This window comes from Balaenoptera ricei, chromosome 9 (assembly GCF_028023285.1).
Source record: "Balaenoptera ricei isolate mBalRic1 chromosome 9, mBalRic1.hap2, whole genome shotgun sequence".
Lineage (NCBI taxonomy): Eukaryota > Metazoa > Chordata > Mammalia > Artiodactyla > Balaenopteridae > Balaenoptera > Balaenoptera ricei.
Window position 1 is genome coordinate 760745 of NC_082647.1, and position 15542 is coordinate 776286.

Sequence of the window (15542 nt, forward strand, 5' to 3'; positions counted from 1 at the left end):
GTGCTAAGGTGGCAGTTTCCCCCAAACTCTTCTATAGACGTGACACCTCTGTTTACAGAGGGAAACCGAGGCTGAAAAAGACAGAGTGAAATGTTCACTTTCAGATGCTTAATTGGTGGTAGAGCTGAAATCAGGGCCCTGGAATTCTTGTTCAACTTTTTCATGTTTGTTTTTTAAGCCAAAAAGAAGGTCCCCAAGTTGCCTTCTTGGAACCCAGTTGAGCACAGTTCTGTATTCTCCGTCAGCCAGCCTGCAGAAAATGGGCCTGCTTCTCTGTGGCACTGCCTGAAGCCAGGCCTGGGGCCAGATCCAGCTCTGCTCCCACTCACCAGAGAGCCTGTCTCCTTATCCACAAAATGGGGAGTCTGCAGACACCAAAATGTCATGTCTGTTGAGAGGGTCAAAAAGAAGTAAAAACACATAAAGCCAAAGAACGGCCTGGCACTGGCGGTCAGAACACACCACCCACGTTGTGGTCTTTACCTGAGGCCCTCCAGGTGGACGTTGCAGGCCGCTGACCTGTAACCCCACGCCTCGTGCTCACCCAGGGTGGACAGAAGAGTGGCCTGGAACTCCGCTTCAGTCCATTCCCTTTGCTCTCTGCCTGCGGGCGTGAGGGTGTGGGGTGCAGCTGCTGCAAAGCACAAAATGCAAAGCGGGAGGAGCGCACGGTGAAGCAGAGGAGATGCAGCAAGAAGGCAGTGCCGAGGGGAGCCGAGGACCAACATGTGCTTCCTGTCATTGGCCGTCTCTGTGCGCTAGTTCCAAGCTACATAATGGGGCATCATTTGCAGGTATCCGTAACTTAATTAACATCCACGCTTCGTACTGCTGTCAACTTCCTGCAAAATTCACTGATCCTGTGGTTTAGAACTTAACGCCTCTTCAACCTCAGATTTTGTGGACTCTAGAAACTGGGGACTGACTTTTCTAACTGATAGCTCTGTATCTGAGCAGCAGGTAGCGTAGCTGTCGTGGTCAAAGGAAGACCAGCGTGAGGCTCCTCTGAATGCAGAGATGTTTGTGTCCCGGGGACAGTGCTGTCAGTAAGAACGACACCCCCAATCTGCTGCCCCTGAACGTGGGCGGGTAGCTTAGAGCCTGAACGGGACTGAGCACTGACCACCTTCCCACTGTGTGGGGAGAGAGAGACACAGGACGGTGTGCCAGAATTACCCTCTACGGCCCGAGCCCGAAACGGCAGAGCAGGCTAACCCCAGCTCTCCGTTAATGAGCCGGAGGTGAGGGTTGCCGAGACCCACCCCAGCTCCCCAATCTTGCCGCCTGCAACGGCATCATGGGGCCGTCTCATTAGGAAGCCTGTGGACAGCCCCACCGCTGTGTGCTTTGTCACGCCGGCAGCAAGTGTGTCGTGATCAATGTGCTTGTCACTGCTGCCTTCGGGCTGTGAGACAGACCGGAGGAAATGTTTGTTATGTGGTCAAATGATGGCTCAATTTGGGTTTCCTAATTTGTTCTGGGTCCTTGGCACAAGAGAATATTTGATGAGCACGAGTGACCAGTGTATAGACAAAAGTCTCATCCACTCAGCGTTTGCTGGCAAGTGGGACTCTGAGGGCCTGCAGTCTGAACTCATAATTGTGCAGTCTGGGACTGGGCAGGTGTACTTCCATGAGAGGAAGGGGCCCTGCCTTCCGGCTCTAGTACCCAGGCCCTGGCACAGCTGGGAGCAAGGGGAGCCACGCAGGCAAGGGATGTGGTGCAGGTGTGGCTCCAGGAAGCTGCCCTGATTTCCCCAGCTGATTGTGATCACTTCCAAACTCCGCATCACCAAACCTCTTTGATGTACTTTCCGTTATAGCTACTAATGTCTATGACTTAACTCCCATTTCAGTCTGCAGGCTGTTTGAAGACAGGCCCATGTTTGAGGCATTCTTCCCCCGTAGGATGGAGAATGTGGTCCAGAGCTCAGCACACAGCAGCAGTAGTGGTTGTGATGCTTGATGGCAATGGCACTGATGCTGACTACCATTTATCCCGTGCCCTCCGCTGAGCCGCGTGCTGAACTAGGCACCTATACGCTCCCTAATACAACTGCTTCAGGAAAAAAAAGGATCCCCCCCCCCCCCCGCTGCCACCTCAGTTTTGCAGGAGCAAAAGTGGAGCTCAAAGAGGTTAGGAAGTTACGAAGGTTACGCAGAGCTGTGCTGACGGGACTGGGCCAGTCTCCCAACCGAGCCTTCTGTCCGCTTGGTTTACTCAGCAGACCCTTGTGGGATGTGCAGGGAGCGGATCTGCGCCGTCTCTTGTGGAGCACGATGGGCTAAGGAATATCGTCTCAGGGTTCATTCCAGGAAGGTCGGCAGCAGTTCTCAGCTGCTTCACACGCACGACGCAGACCACACCAGCGACACCCAAACTAGATTTGTATGACACACAGTGTGAAGGGTTAACCTGCCAGGAGTGGCTGTACCACGTGCTGGAAATTGGCCAGTTCTCATGCTTTTCAAAGGTTGCTAATCTCCAGAGTTGGGCAACTGCAGTCGTAACAATTATTCAGCATTATCTTAGGAAATCTGACATCATAGGTTTGTTGAACTGAGGTTTAAAACATCTTCAGAATAGGGGTTTGAAAATGAGTTGCAGAATTTTAGACTCAGAGGGGCAAGTGGAGCAGAGCCCACTTGGATGGCTCTCTCAGGGCTGGTGCTCAGGTCCCTGCCGCTCTAAGGGAGATGCAGGTGTGAGACGGTCAAGTGAGTGACAGCCACTAGCTGTTAGCAGGCTAGCGGTAAGCCACTAGTAAGTAGGAGCTACTAGCGCTTCTGTGCCAGGTGCTACGACCATCATCCCCATTTCACAGGTGACTTAGAGGTTAAATAACTCGCCAAGGCAAAGGTCGCTAAGCAGCAGAGGTGAGATCCAAGCCCGGGCGGCCTTGCCCGGAGTCCGGCTCCCTCCACACGCTCACTCCGTCCGGATAGGAAGCCTCAAAGAGGAAGCGACCGAGAGGATACCCTCCTCGCTGCTCCCCCCGACCCCAGGCTCTGGGTGACCTGGGCACCCTCACCAGGGGCCGCGGTAAGCTCTCCCACTCTCAGAGGACCTGGGGTCACCTGTGAAAACTGAAGTTTTTTTTTTATTATTATTACTTTTACAGTCTGCCTACTGAAATATTCTTTTTCCCTCTTCACCTTAATTTGGTTCAGAGCATAAAAGACCCCACACAGATTGTTTACCCTGGTCCACTGCACGGATCACACTCGGCGCTGATTGTCTGCGCTGCGTGCAGCCTGCTGTGTCCGCTACCCGAGCTCTCCACTCGACTATAATGAAAGGCCCTTTGAGTAGAAGGTGCGTTCGCAGCAAAGAGGGTCGGTGCTCGTGGCACCGTAATGAGGCTCTCGGAGGCCGTCCCAGCCCCCAGCGCTGGGGCGGGCCCGACCAGGTGTTCAGAGACAGCCTTTCTCCACGGAAGTTCAGGCTGAACTTAAGATTGACACTTACACCCAATTTGTGCAAAACTGCTGGAGGGGCTATTTGTTGTGGAGGCATCCTCTCTCTCTTTCTCTCTCTCTCTCTCTCTCTCTCTCTCATGAATCTTACTTTTTCTCTTCTAAAGGAAAAGCAGTTGATTTCAGCCAGCACTTGAACAAAATTATACATTTGGATGACAACTAAAATCACATCATTTAGAAATAAAAACAATCTTAGAGATAATGGCCAATCTCCTTTGACAGTAGAAAACCGAGTGTCAAGAGGTCAGGTGACTTGCCCAAGCTCATATGTGAGAAAGGAAAGTAGCACGCCTGTCAACCCCAGTTTCCTGCTTCAGGCTTGCTACATGAAAATCTATCCTGCAAGGCTGAACCCAAATATTTTTAAAAGTAGACAGATTTGGGAGTCTGAACCACTGTCTTAAATTCAGTGATGGCTGCACATCTTAACTAGATCCCCAAGTATATACCCACTGACTAAACACTGATTTGTGCCCCAAGGGAGGTGCATGTAGAAAATATGAACGGGCAAGATTTTAAATGTTTATGGTCCCTGCACCCAGAGAAAAACCATGAAAGCAGCCCTGAGTAATCTCCAAGTGGGCAATTAATGTTTGTCCATGAAATTCTGATGGTGCCATCGTCAGAGGTAGAACACTGAGATTTCTAACGTTTTTACAGCTGTCCCGGACGTGAGGAAACTGGGCCTTGTTTTGTCTAGTGGGCAAAACAAAGTGTGATGAGATGACGTCCGGGGAACGTTTACTAAATGAGTGAGGAGGGAAGGTGGACGGAGGCTGAGGGAAAGGCCATGGATTCGACATCATCTGTAAAACAAGAGGCCCTGGCAGCTCCACCTGCCAGAATATCGCGGTTAAAAGGATTGGATGGATATAAAAGGGATTTAAGTGATCAGTAAAGACAGGAGCCGGAGTGAAATAAAAACCATCAGACAGAGGAGAGGGTCAGTCGCGGGGGAAGCTGCTCTGTGGAGTTACAGTACGCACCAGTGCAGGCACAGGGGTTGGGTAGACATTCCCCACAGAAGGCATGAGCACGTGAGGAGGGGCTCCGCATCCCTCGCCAGCAGACCCACGGGAGCGCCCTCACCACTGCATGCCTACGTCAGAGGAAGACAGCTCTAACGTAAAATAAAAAATAGTAAGTGGAGAAATGGAGCCCTCACGCTGCTGGCGCAGTGACGGTGGTGCTGCCACGCGGGAACACGTTTTGGCGGCTCCTGGACAGTTCATGCAGAGCTGACCACTGCCCAGCACCCCACTCCCAGCCAGGCACGTGCCCAGGAGACATGAAAACATAGGTCCACACAGAGACTTGTACAGGAAGGTTCACAGCAGCGTTATTCACAATGGCCCCAAAATGGAAACAACCCAGATGTTCACCAGCTGAGGAACGAAGAAACCAAAATGTGCTCTGTCCTTAATCAGAATAATTTTCAGTCATCAAAAGGAATTTGGCACCAACACGCTACAACACGGATGCACCTTGGAATAATCATGCTCATCGAAAGAAGCCAGACACAAAGGCCCCATTGTGATTCTGTTTACATGAAGTGTCCAAATTAGGCGAATTCATGGAGAAGGGAGGTAGATGAGCAGTTGCCTGGGGCGGGGGGAGGAGGAACGGGAACGGGGTGATAAAGTGTTCTGTATCAGGCGATGTTTGCACCGCTCTGTGGATCTACTGAAAACACTGAATGGGGGGAATCTCATGGCATATGAACTGTATTTCAATAAAGCTGTTATGAAAACAACTGTGGGAGGAATGTGCACGCGGCACCCGGCCCATCGGTGAGTTAATCCGTGGCGCCTGTTTGGGGGTGTGCGTTCCGGGTGCCTGGTGCTGCTTTAGCGCCTGGAGGTCCAGACCCGGTGCCACTTCAGGGCCTGCCCGTCGGTGGGCGCTCACCTGCTGTTTGTCCCCCGGCCCCTGCAGGGTGAGGACCCCCCGGCCGACAGCGCGCTGACCTTCGTGGCCCGGACGTCCGCCCTGACCTACGCCCCCGCGTCCCGGGCCGACTTCCCCGGGGACCGCCCGCTGCGCACGCTCCGCCGGCTCCAGCCCGACGAGCTCAGCCCCAAGGTGGCCGGCGGTGCGGACAGGCAGAGTCTGGTCGCCGCACTGGGTGCCTTCGCGGCCCGGAAGCCCCCCGCGCCCCCCAGGGACGGCGACCCCGCACCCCGCAACCTCGTGCGCGCGCCCTGGCGAGAGCCCAGGGTCCTTTCGGCACCGGCGGCCCCCCAGAAATGGCCCTCGCCTCCGGACCCCAGGGACGCCCTGGGCACGGACGACGGTAAGTACCCTTCGCGTGCTTCTTGTCGGCTTGTTTCTGCCTCTCGGGCAGCTGCCCAGGCCGGGCCTCCGAGGGTCTCTCCACGCGCACCAGGCTCCCCCGTAGAGGAGAGGGGCCGAGGCGTGGGAGGGGCCGTCCGTGCTGGCCCTGCTCCTGGGTCGCGGGGACTCGGGCGGCCGATGACCGCGGCGGAGGGGCCTTCGGATCTCCTGGGGCAGGCGGCTTCCGCGTTTAGTTCTCGCTGCCCCGACAGTCTCGCTCTTTCATGACTTCATTGATGGAGATGATGAGGGAACACGACTCACAGGCCAAAGCTGGCCCCGCCCAGCGTTTGGCAGATTGAGTATAAACGACTTACAAGTCCACTGCCCTTTCCTTTTGTCTCCGCCTCCCCACTCCTGTGGTCGGACTCACGCCCAGCTCCTTGGTTCATGGGTGTTTGCTGGTCCCCATGAGACCGGCCGGAAACGAACGCTGCCCCCAGTGCCGTGGGTGTACTTGGGCCCTTGAAGTGACCGGCCCTCGAGGCCGCAGCTTCGGCCCTTGATGTGAGTCACCCCTGCTGTGGTCGCCCCACGGGAGGAGGGCTGTTGGTCGGTCCTAGCCTCTGTAAGATGCCCAAGGGCCTCATCTGTTTTCTAACAGCCTTTCCCTAAGACCATAAAATATAAAGTGCAATTTCGATAAAATATGACTTCTCCTTTGAAGATATACAAATAATAACATCAAGCAGGTAACAGATTAAAAAAATACTGAGTGTCCGTTCCCATTAGCGCTCCCTGTCTGTAAGTGGAGGCTTGATCGGGGCTGCTCTGGTGGGGCTCTTCGGGGAACAGCCTCTGAAGATGCTCTCTCCGCTCTCCAGTGACCCTTACTAACGGCATCATTTGGTTGGCGTTTTCTCCTGTGCTACGTTGCAGTGTTGGTTATCTTTTTATATATATTGTCTTCCCATCTGCGCTGTATGCTCTAAAGAGTCATGTAAAATGTTAGTCTTCAGAGCAAACAGAGACTTGTAGGATGAACGCCCACACATGCATTGCTGGGCTCCTCTCGCTACTTCTCTCGCTACTTCTGTGATCCCCTCCTCCCCTACGCTGACAGATTCAATCTGACGCTGTCAGATTTCACCTGGCACACTTCAGTATTCCACTGCCAGAGATACGACTCTTGAATAAACCTAACCAGACAGCTTTATCACATGTTAAACTTCATACTAATGTCTTCATATCACCAAATATCTAATCTGTGTTTAAATTTCTCACTTGTAAATTTTCTTTACAGTCAGTTCTTTGAAGGCAGGATCCAAAGACGGTCCACTGAATTGGTGGACGTACCTGTTAAGCCCCTTTTAAACTACAAAAGCTTTCTCCTCCCTCTTTTATTCCCTTGCATCATTTTAAAAAAAAATATTGTTTCAGGTGTACAACATTTTAGTTTGACATCTGTATACACTACAGAGTAATCACCATCAAAGGTCTAATTACCATCCATCTCCATACAGCTGACCTCTTCACCCATTTTGCCCCCATCAACCCCGTCCTCTCTGGTAATCACTAATCTGTTCCCTGTATCTATGAGGTTTTGCTTTATCTTGTTTCTTTATTTTAGATTCCACGTATGAGTGGAATCATACGGCATTTGTCTTTCTCTGTCCAACTTATGTCACTAGCTTAATACCCTCTAGGTCCATCCACGTTGTAGCAAATGTCAGAATTTCATTCTTTTTCATAACTGAGTAATATTCCATTGTATATATGTATGTACTGCACCTTTTGTTTTGTTTTTTTTTTAAAGATTTTTTTTTTTGATGTGGACCTTTTTTTTTTTTTTTTAAGTCTTTACTGAATTTGCTACAGTATTGCTTCTGTTTTATGTTTCGGTTCTTTGGCCCTGAGGCATGTGGGATCTTAGTTCCCCTACCAGGGATCGAACCTGCACCCCCTGCATTGGAAGGTGAAGTCTTAACCACTGGACCACTAGGGAAGTCCCACCACATCTTCTTTATCCATTCATCTGTTGATGGATACTTAGGATGCTTCCATATCTTGTATTGCAATGAACATGGGGGTGCATATATCTTTTTGAATTAGTGTTTTTGTTTTCTTTGGATAAGTACCCAAGAGTGGAATTGCTGGATCATATGGTAGTTCTGTTTTTAATTTCTTGAGGAATCTCCATACTCTTTTCCAAAGTGGCTGCACCAATTTACATTCCCACCAATAGTGCACAAGGGTTCCCTTTTCTCCACATTCTGTCCAACATTTGTTATTTCTTGTGTTTTCAATAATAGCTATTCTAATAGGTGATATCAATGAGGAGATATCTCATTGTGGTTTTGCTTTGCATTTCTCTGATGATGAGTGATGTTGAGCATCTTTTCATGTGCCTGTTGGTCATCTGTATGTTTTCCTTGAAAATGTTTACTCAGATCCTCAGCCCATTTTTTAATCAAGTTTTTGGCTTTTTGTCGTTGAGTTGTATGAGTTCTATTTATATCTTGGATATTAACCCCTTATTATTATATGCTTTTCAGGTCTCTTCTCCCATTCAGTAGGGTGCCTTTTCATTTTTTTTTTTTAAATTTTATTTATTTATTTATTTATTTATTTATTTATTTATGGCTGTGTTGGGTCTTTGTTTCTGTGCGAGGGCTTTCTCTAGTTGCGGCAAGTGGGAGCCACTCTTCATCGCGGTGCACCGGCCTCTCACCATCGCGGCCTCTCTTGTTACAGAGCACAGGCTCCAGACGCGCAGGCTCAGTGATTGTGGCTCACGGGCCTAGTTGCTCCGCGGCATGTGGGATCTTCCCAGACCAGGGCTCGAACCCGTGTCCCCTGCATTGGCAGGCAGACTCTCAACCACTGTGCTGCTAGGGAAGCCTGCCTTTTCATTTTGATGATGGTTTTCTTTGCTGTGCAGAAGCTTTTTAGTTTGATGTAGCCCCATTTGTTTATGTTTTGCATTTGCTTCCCTTGCTTTTGGTGTCAGATCCACAAAAACATCTCTAAGATCCATGTCAGTGAGGTTACTGTGTATGTTTTCTAGGAATTTCATGGTTTCAGGTCTTACATTCAAGTCTTTAATTCACTTTAAGTTAATTTTTGTGTATGGTGTAAGATTGTAGTCTAGTTTCATTCTTTTACATGTGGCTGTTCAGTTTTCCCCACATTATTTATTGAAGAGACTGCCTTTTCTCCACTGTATATTCTTGCCTCCCCTATTGTAGATTAATTGACCATATAAGTGTGGGTTTATTGCTGCGTTCTCAGTTCTGTTCCATTGATCTATGTGTGTGTTTTTGTGCAGTACCATCCTGTTTTATAACTGAGGCTTTGTAGTATAGTCTGAAGTCAGGGAGCTTGATGCCTTCAGCTTTGTTCTTCTTTCTCAATATTGTTTTGGATATTCAGGGTCTTCTGTGGTTTTACAGATTTTAGAATGATTTGTTGTAGTTCTGTGAAATATGACATTGGAATTTTGATAGAGATTGCAGTGAATCTGTAAATTGCTTGGGGTAGTATGGACATCTTCACAATATTAATTCTTCTAATCCATGAACAAGGAATGATGACCTTGCTGGGTAGAGAATTCTTGGTTGGAAGTTTTTTCCTTTCAGCACTTTGAATATGTCATGCCACTTCTTTCTGGCCTGCAAACTTTCTGCTAAAAAATCTGCTGATAGCCTCACGGGGGTTCCCTTGTATGTAACAAGTTGTTTTTCTCTTGCTGCTTTTAGGATTCTCTCTTTATCCTTAACTTTTACCATTTTAATTATAATGTGTCTTGGTATGTGTCTCTTTGGGTTCATCTTCTTCAGAACCCTCTGGGCTTCCGGGACCTGGATGTCTGTTTCCTTCCCCAGATTAGGGAAGTTTTCAGCCACTATTTCTTCTAATAATTTTTCTGGCCCTTTGTCTCTCTCTCTTCTCCTTCTGGGGTCCCCATAAAGCAAATGTTATTTCGCTTGATGTTCTCCCAAAGGTCTTTTAAGGTAGCTTCACTTTTTAAGTTCTCTTTTGTTTTGCTGCTCTGAGTTCCACTGCTTTGTCTTCCAGCTACTGATTCGTCTTCTTCCTTATCCAGTCTGCTGTTGAACCCCTCTAGTGCATTCTTCTGTTCAGTTATAACTTCTGTTTGGTACTTTCTTATAATTTCTGTCCCTTTGTTAAGTTCCGGCTGTGTTCGTCCGTTCTTCTTCTGGGTTCAGTGAGCATCTTTATGACCATTATTTTAAACTCTTTATCAGCTGAGTTGCTTTTCTCTATTTCGTTTAGTTCTTTTTCAGAGGTTTATGTCTTGTTCTTTTGATTGGAACATGTTCCTTTGTCTCCTTATTTTGCCTAATTCTCTGTGTCTGTTTCTCTGTGTTAGGTGTGTCAGCTACCTCTCCCGGTCTTGAGGAGTGGCTTTTGTAGGAGACATCCTGTGGGGCTCAGAGGTGCAATCCCACTGGCCACCAGAGCCCGGGGCTCAAGGGGTGTGCCCGTGTGGGGCACCTGCCCTCCTGTCGTGGCGAGGTCAGGGTTGCAGAGGGGCGCTGGCAGGTGGGGTTATCGCTGACTGGTCGTGAGCCCTGCTGAGGTGCAGGGGTGGCAGCGCTCTCGGGAGGGTGCTAACAGGTTAGGTGGGGATTTCCACAATGGCGCCTGCAGTGTCTCGGTCCCTGGGGAGCATCCCAAGTGGTCCCTGTTTCTCCAGCAGGTACTTCAAGATTAGTAAGTGGGTCTCCTTCCTCTGTGATCCAGGTGCCTTGCAATCTGGCACGTTTGCGTTGGTTTTGAGTCAAGTGAGTCTGCACGAGGGCCCTTTAAGAGCAAATTTCCCATTCTCTGTAGTTCTGTAGTTTTCTTAGATGTATTTCCGTTGGTTTTCAAAGCCAGCTGTTTTGGGGGCTCACCTCTCCTGTGCAGGGTCTGGGGGCTGGAGAGCCTCTTGGGGGGCTCGAATCCCTCGCTCCTCAGAGGGAAGATTCATCCCTTTGTGATCCTTCGCGGCTTGTGGCTCGCCGTGGCTGTGGGTTTTCTCTTGGCGAGACCACCTCTCTGCTTTCGTACCCGTTGATGCTGTCCTTTTACCCACGTCCTGTACTTTCCTGGTTGCGCCCCAAAGAGGACGTGTACTTGTTCCTCTTTTCCACACGTCCTGTGAACCAGGAGCTCGGAGATGTGACTGTCGTGTTCACCGTTCGGCAAGGAGCCTTCAGGGGGGCGGCGACCTCCTGTGAGGGGGACCTGCCTCCCTGTGGTTCGTTAGCGTCCAGCAGCCCCAGCCACGTAACCTTTCTGGCACATTTCACCTTGACTCTTTGGAAGGTGCTCGATCCCTCAACAAGGGGAGCTTACCTCACCCTATCCCACCTCGAGGGAAGCCCTCGCAGGGGTGTACTTTTCTCTGGAGCATGTCTCACAGTCCGACTTGCGCATTTGCATGTATTTGATAAACGTTTGTCTCTGCTTGTAGACCATCGACTTAAGGAAGCCAGCAAACTGTGCTTCTTTTCTCACATTTGCACCCGGGACTCAGCATGTGCCTTGCAGGGTGTTTGCTGAGTGGATGAATGGTTTAATTTGCTCTTCACGTCAACCATGAAAGATGGTGTTATTGTCAAGCCCATTTTCCTGTTGAGGAAACTGCAGCTTGAGATGGCAGGTGATAGCATTTGTCCCAAAGTCAGATCACTTAAGGCAAAGTGGATGGAAGCTTTTAAGAACCATCTGTCTAAAATGCAGATTTAAACACAATTTACTTTGTTTCTTGGGCTAATTGGTCCTGGACTCTAATGTTTTAAGTGGCCATTCAGCTCCAAATTCTAGCTTTCTCTGACATTCATTGTGTGCAGAGTTGTGTGCTGCGCCTTTAGCGGGAGCAGAGGAGTAGAGAAGGGTCACCTGGGGGCAGGGGTGTCAGCCAGGGCTGGAAGAAGGAAGGGTTCTCTTCTTACATAGTGAAAAAGGACAAGGCAAGAAAAGACCAACCGTCTTCTAAAGCCCCAGAGCTTCCCGGGGTTACCTGTCCAGACCAGTCACAGGCAGGCCATTCCACACCACTCACCCCTGGAAAACTGCCCCTGCCATTCGGTCTAACATCCTTCAGAACCTCGGGGAACGTTCAGGTAGACGCAGTGAGCCATGAGCACAGGATCCCTAGGAAAGCGCAAGGACACAGCAGCCCTGTCCTTGAAACCCAGTTTCACCTTGAAAGCATCAGCGAGAAGGTCAGAAGGGAGGCCCAGAGGGCCAGGGTGTGTGACCGCCCCGGGGGCGCAGCCCTGGAGAGCTGGCTGTGCCGGGCACCCAAAGGGTGTAGTGCGGAGGACAGGGACGTGGGTGATTCAGATAGAGGCTGCCCTTCTGCAGGACGGTCGAGACCAATTTGTAGCCCTCAGGGCTCAGGAAAACCCACCCATCCCTGCTCCCGAATCAGTAAATCAGGCCACTGACTTCATGTGCATGGCAAATGTTCACTTGGTAAAAACTTAGAAAAGAGACCCTCTTCCTTCATTTATTCATTATTTACACCTTGTCGCCTTTGAAAAAACTTTAATTCACATAAAATTAAAAGACCAGCGTGCAGTAGGATAATGGCAAGGGCAAACGACAAAGTGTGGAGTGAAGTGTGGGATTCAGACGCGGTTGGGCCAGCTTCTCCTGTTTAGGACACGGTGTCTCGGGTTGTGGCCTAGCTGGGAACGCTCCTCGTTAGAGAGTTGTTCTGTATTCTGTGATCAGTTCTCTACGGGAATCAGAATGTGTAAAGGATTATTTGTTGTGCTTTGTATCAGTGGTAGAAGTAGTAAATGGTTACCGTGCGAAACCAGAATAGTAGATGTGTGGAAAGAAGACAACAAGTCGCCTTTGATCTCATCGCCACCAGGTGGGTGCGTTGAGCACCGGGCGTGCCTTTCGGTGCTCCGTGTGCGTCCGTGAGGCCTCGCGCTGCACGCGGACCCGGGGTGTGGCCGTGCACAGCTGCTGCTTCTCTCCGTGTCCCTTCAGTGCGTTCGCCAGGGCTCGTTCTTCCTCCGTCGCTGGGTTAAAGTTCAGGCAAGTCCCATGAACTCCAGTCACTCTTAGGTAATAAAAAGTGCGAGGCCACTTTTGTATTTAAATTTTTAAAAATTGTGGTAAATACACATTGGTTTGGCTCTGATCATAGATTGAGTTCCTGTCTGCCGAACTGCAGCACGAAGCGTGCACACCTGGCCATCTACCATCCAACCTTTGCTGCGGGGAGGGCGTTCGGCAGCTCTCACCTTCAGAGGGGGTTTCCATGAATGGGATCCAAATGCCTCGCTGATTCAGCCCATTTAGTGAATGTAGACAGATTCCAGGGGCTGCCCCGGTAGCCCTTCCTGGGAAGTTTGCTACTGTGGTCTGCATTTGCCACCCAGCATGTGTCTAGGCTGCTCCCGAGTGTGATGATGGTGACGATGAGGGTGACGAGAGTGGGAATGGTGATACTGGTGATGGTGGTGATGATGGTGGTGATGTGTGTGCTTGTACGTGCCTAAACCGTGTACTTTCATGTACACGTGGTGGTAAAGGCACTTAGGAGCAAAAACTGTTGTGTATGATTCACATCCGCTTTGTGAAAGCAGATTTGTGTGAGGTTAACTGCACACCATTGCTTATTCTCTAAAGCTTGTAGCATTTGTCTGGGGGACCCTATTAAGACATATAATTTCTGTAGGTCAGGCCTGCAGCAGTTGTTCATGGGAGCTGATCTCCTACTCCAGGCCTTACATATTTGATGTCCTGACATTTCGTGTAATTGCTCTGCTAGAGCCCACTTGGCACATTGAAAGCTACTTAAAATGTCATTATAAGCCGGCTGGATCTCGGAATTACATGGTGCGGCGGCCGGAACAGAGCGTCTCACTTTGATGCATGTGGTATTTGATTGTGCTCTGCGCCACGGCCCCTCTTCAGTCCACCAGGGCTGGCTAGACTCTTTAGAGAGGATTTCCTCATTTCTGCTCATCTTCAGATGACTGACAGTGGGTGCCTCCTGGCTGACTCACGGTGGTCAACAGCACTTAGGCGGGAGATGATCGCTGACACGAGTTCATTGCTCTCCTCCTAAGTGGTCAGCCGCTAAGCATATACCATTATATACCTAAGGGGTTTTTAGTGATTTTTCACTAATGGTAATCTGAAAAGTTTCTTTTTTGGATGAGAGGAGACAATCTTAGGAATTATATTTTATTATACCATTTTGAAGATGGATGTTTCTTATTATAGTTAGAGAGGCCCACGGAAAGTCTCTCCTGTTCTCTGGTCTTTATCTTAAAGAACATGAGTGTTTTCACACTGCAGGTCTATTTCTGCTCTTCCTTCCAAATAAGGAGAATAGAGCTGAGGGAAGTTAAGGGAAAAGACATGTGGTAACCGTAGGGAGGGTTTCTCTGAGGTATTAAATGTCAGGACAGATTATTGGAGGAGGGGCACAATTTCCCCTTAGCTATTTGGTTATTAGACGTGGTAGACAGACTATATACATTTGATTTCATTTTCTCAGTAACCCCTTCAAGTGGGAGTTGCTGACCCATCTACACAGACAGACCCTGAGACTGCAGCCTGGGTGTGGCTGGCCACAGAGCACACTTTCTCCAGAAGACCGTGACCCCCTGTTTGCGGTGGGTCTTTTAGCATTTCTGGTCTGACTTGCCCTGTGTTTGACCAGCATTCTTCCTGCCCCGGGTTGCATAAAACAAAACATCACCCGGTGGGATGCCTTGAGGGGCTGCCGAGAGCCCCCAGCCCTGCCCAGGCTCCCCCGACGCTGGGAGCTGACCTCACACGGCTCCTCCAGCCTTGCTGTCCGTTATCACCCACCTGGGCTCTGTTCCGCCCCCTGACCCTCACATCCGGTCCATCTGGACCTGCCATAGAAACAAACACAGGCTCCCGCCGGCTCTGCCTGCTGCACCGCCATCCCCAGCTGGGTTCCTGCAGGAGCCTCCTCCGGCCTCCCTGCTCTGACCGTGTCTCAAGCCTGCAGGCCTCTTAAAATTGTAAACCAGATGACGACTCACTGCTCAAAACCCAGCAAGGGCTCCTCATCTCACTCAGCAAAAATCCAGGTCCTTTTCATGGTCTGAGACCCTGTAAAATGCCCCCGACTTCACACCCCCTTGCTGCTCCAGGTCACCCACTCTGGCCACCTTTCTGTCCTTCCAGTGCCTCTGCCCCAGGGCCTTTGCACTTGCTGTTTCCTCTGCCCGCAGAGCGTTTCCTTAAGATCGTCCCTGGGCTCAGGACTTCCCTTCTTTGGGTCTCTGAGCTTTTCTCCGACAATCCTGTCTAACAAAGCATCTTCCCTCCCCACTGCCCCATCCTCCACGCTCTGGATTATTGTTCCCACAGCCCCATCACCACCAGACCTTGTATGCGTTTGTTTTTAATTGTTTATTTTCTGTTTCTTCTACTATAGATGAACGTTCCATGAAAGCAAGTGCTTTGCTAACTGCATTATTCCTGCGCCTTGACAGGCAGCTGAGCGTAGACGATGTGCAGCGAACATCTGTGGAGGGAAGGAAAGAACGAAGGGCGGGAGGACAGTTCCTGCTCTTGAGCTCTGCTGTTTAGCTTTGAGACCCTCTGGGAGGCCTGAATCTCTCACTGATTATCCGCCTCCCTCATGACCTGGAATGTGTGTCTCCCACCCAGGCAGCCTGAGAGCAGCTGGGGGGAGGGACGTGTGCAGGCAAAAAGGTCACGGGGCGGTGACAGGCCCTGGCCCCCTGCACGAGGTCGGCACCAGGGAGT

General features: G+C 50.1%; 1 protein-coding gene across 1 annotated transcript in view; it reads left to right on the forward strand.

Moving 5' to 3' along the window:
• Positions 1-15542, forward strand: part of PTPRN2 (protein tyrosine phosphatase receptor type N2) — a 697051-nt gene that overhangs the window by 245024 nt on the left and 436485 nt on the right. Inside the window, 1 exon segment of the mRNA XM_059932932.1 lies at positions 5415-5772. Coding sequence (XP_059788915.1) covers positions 5415-5772 — 358 coding nt within the window.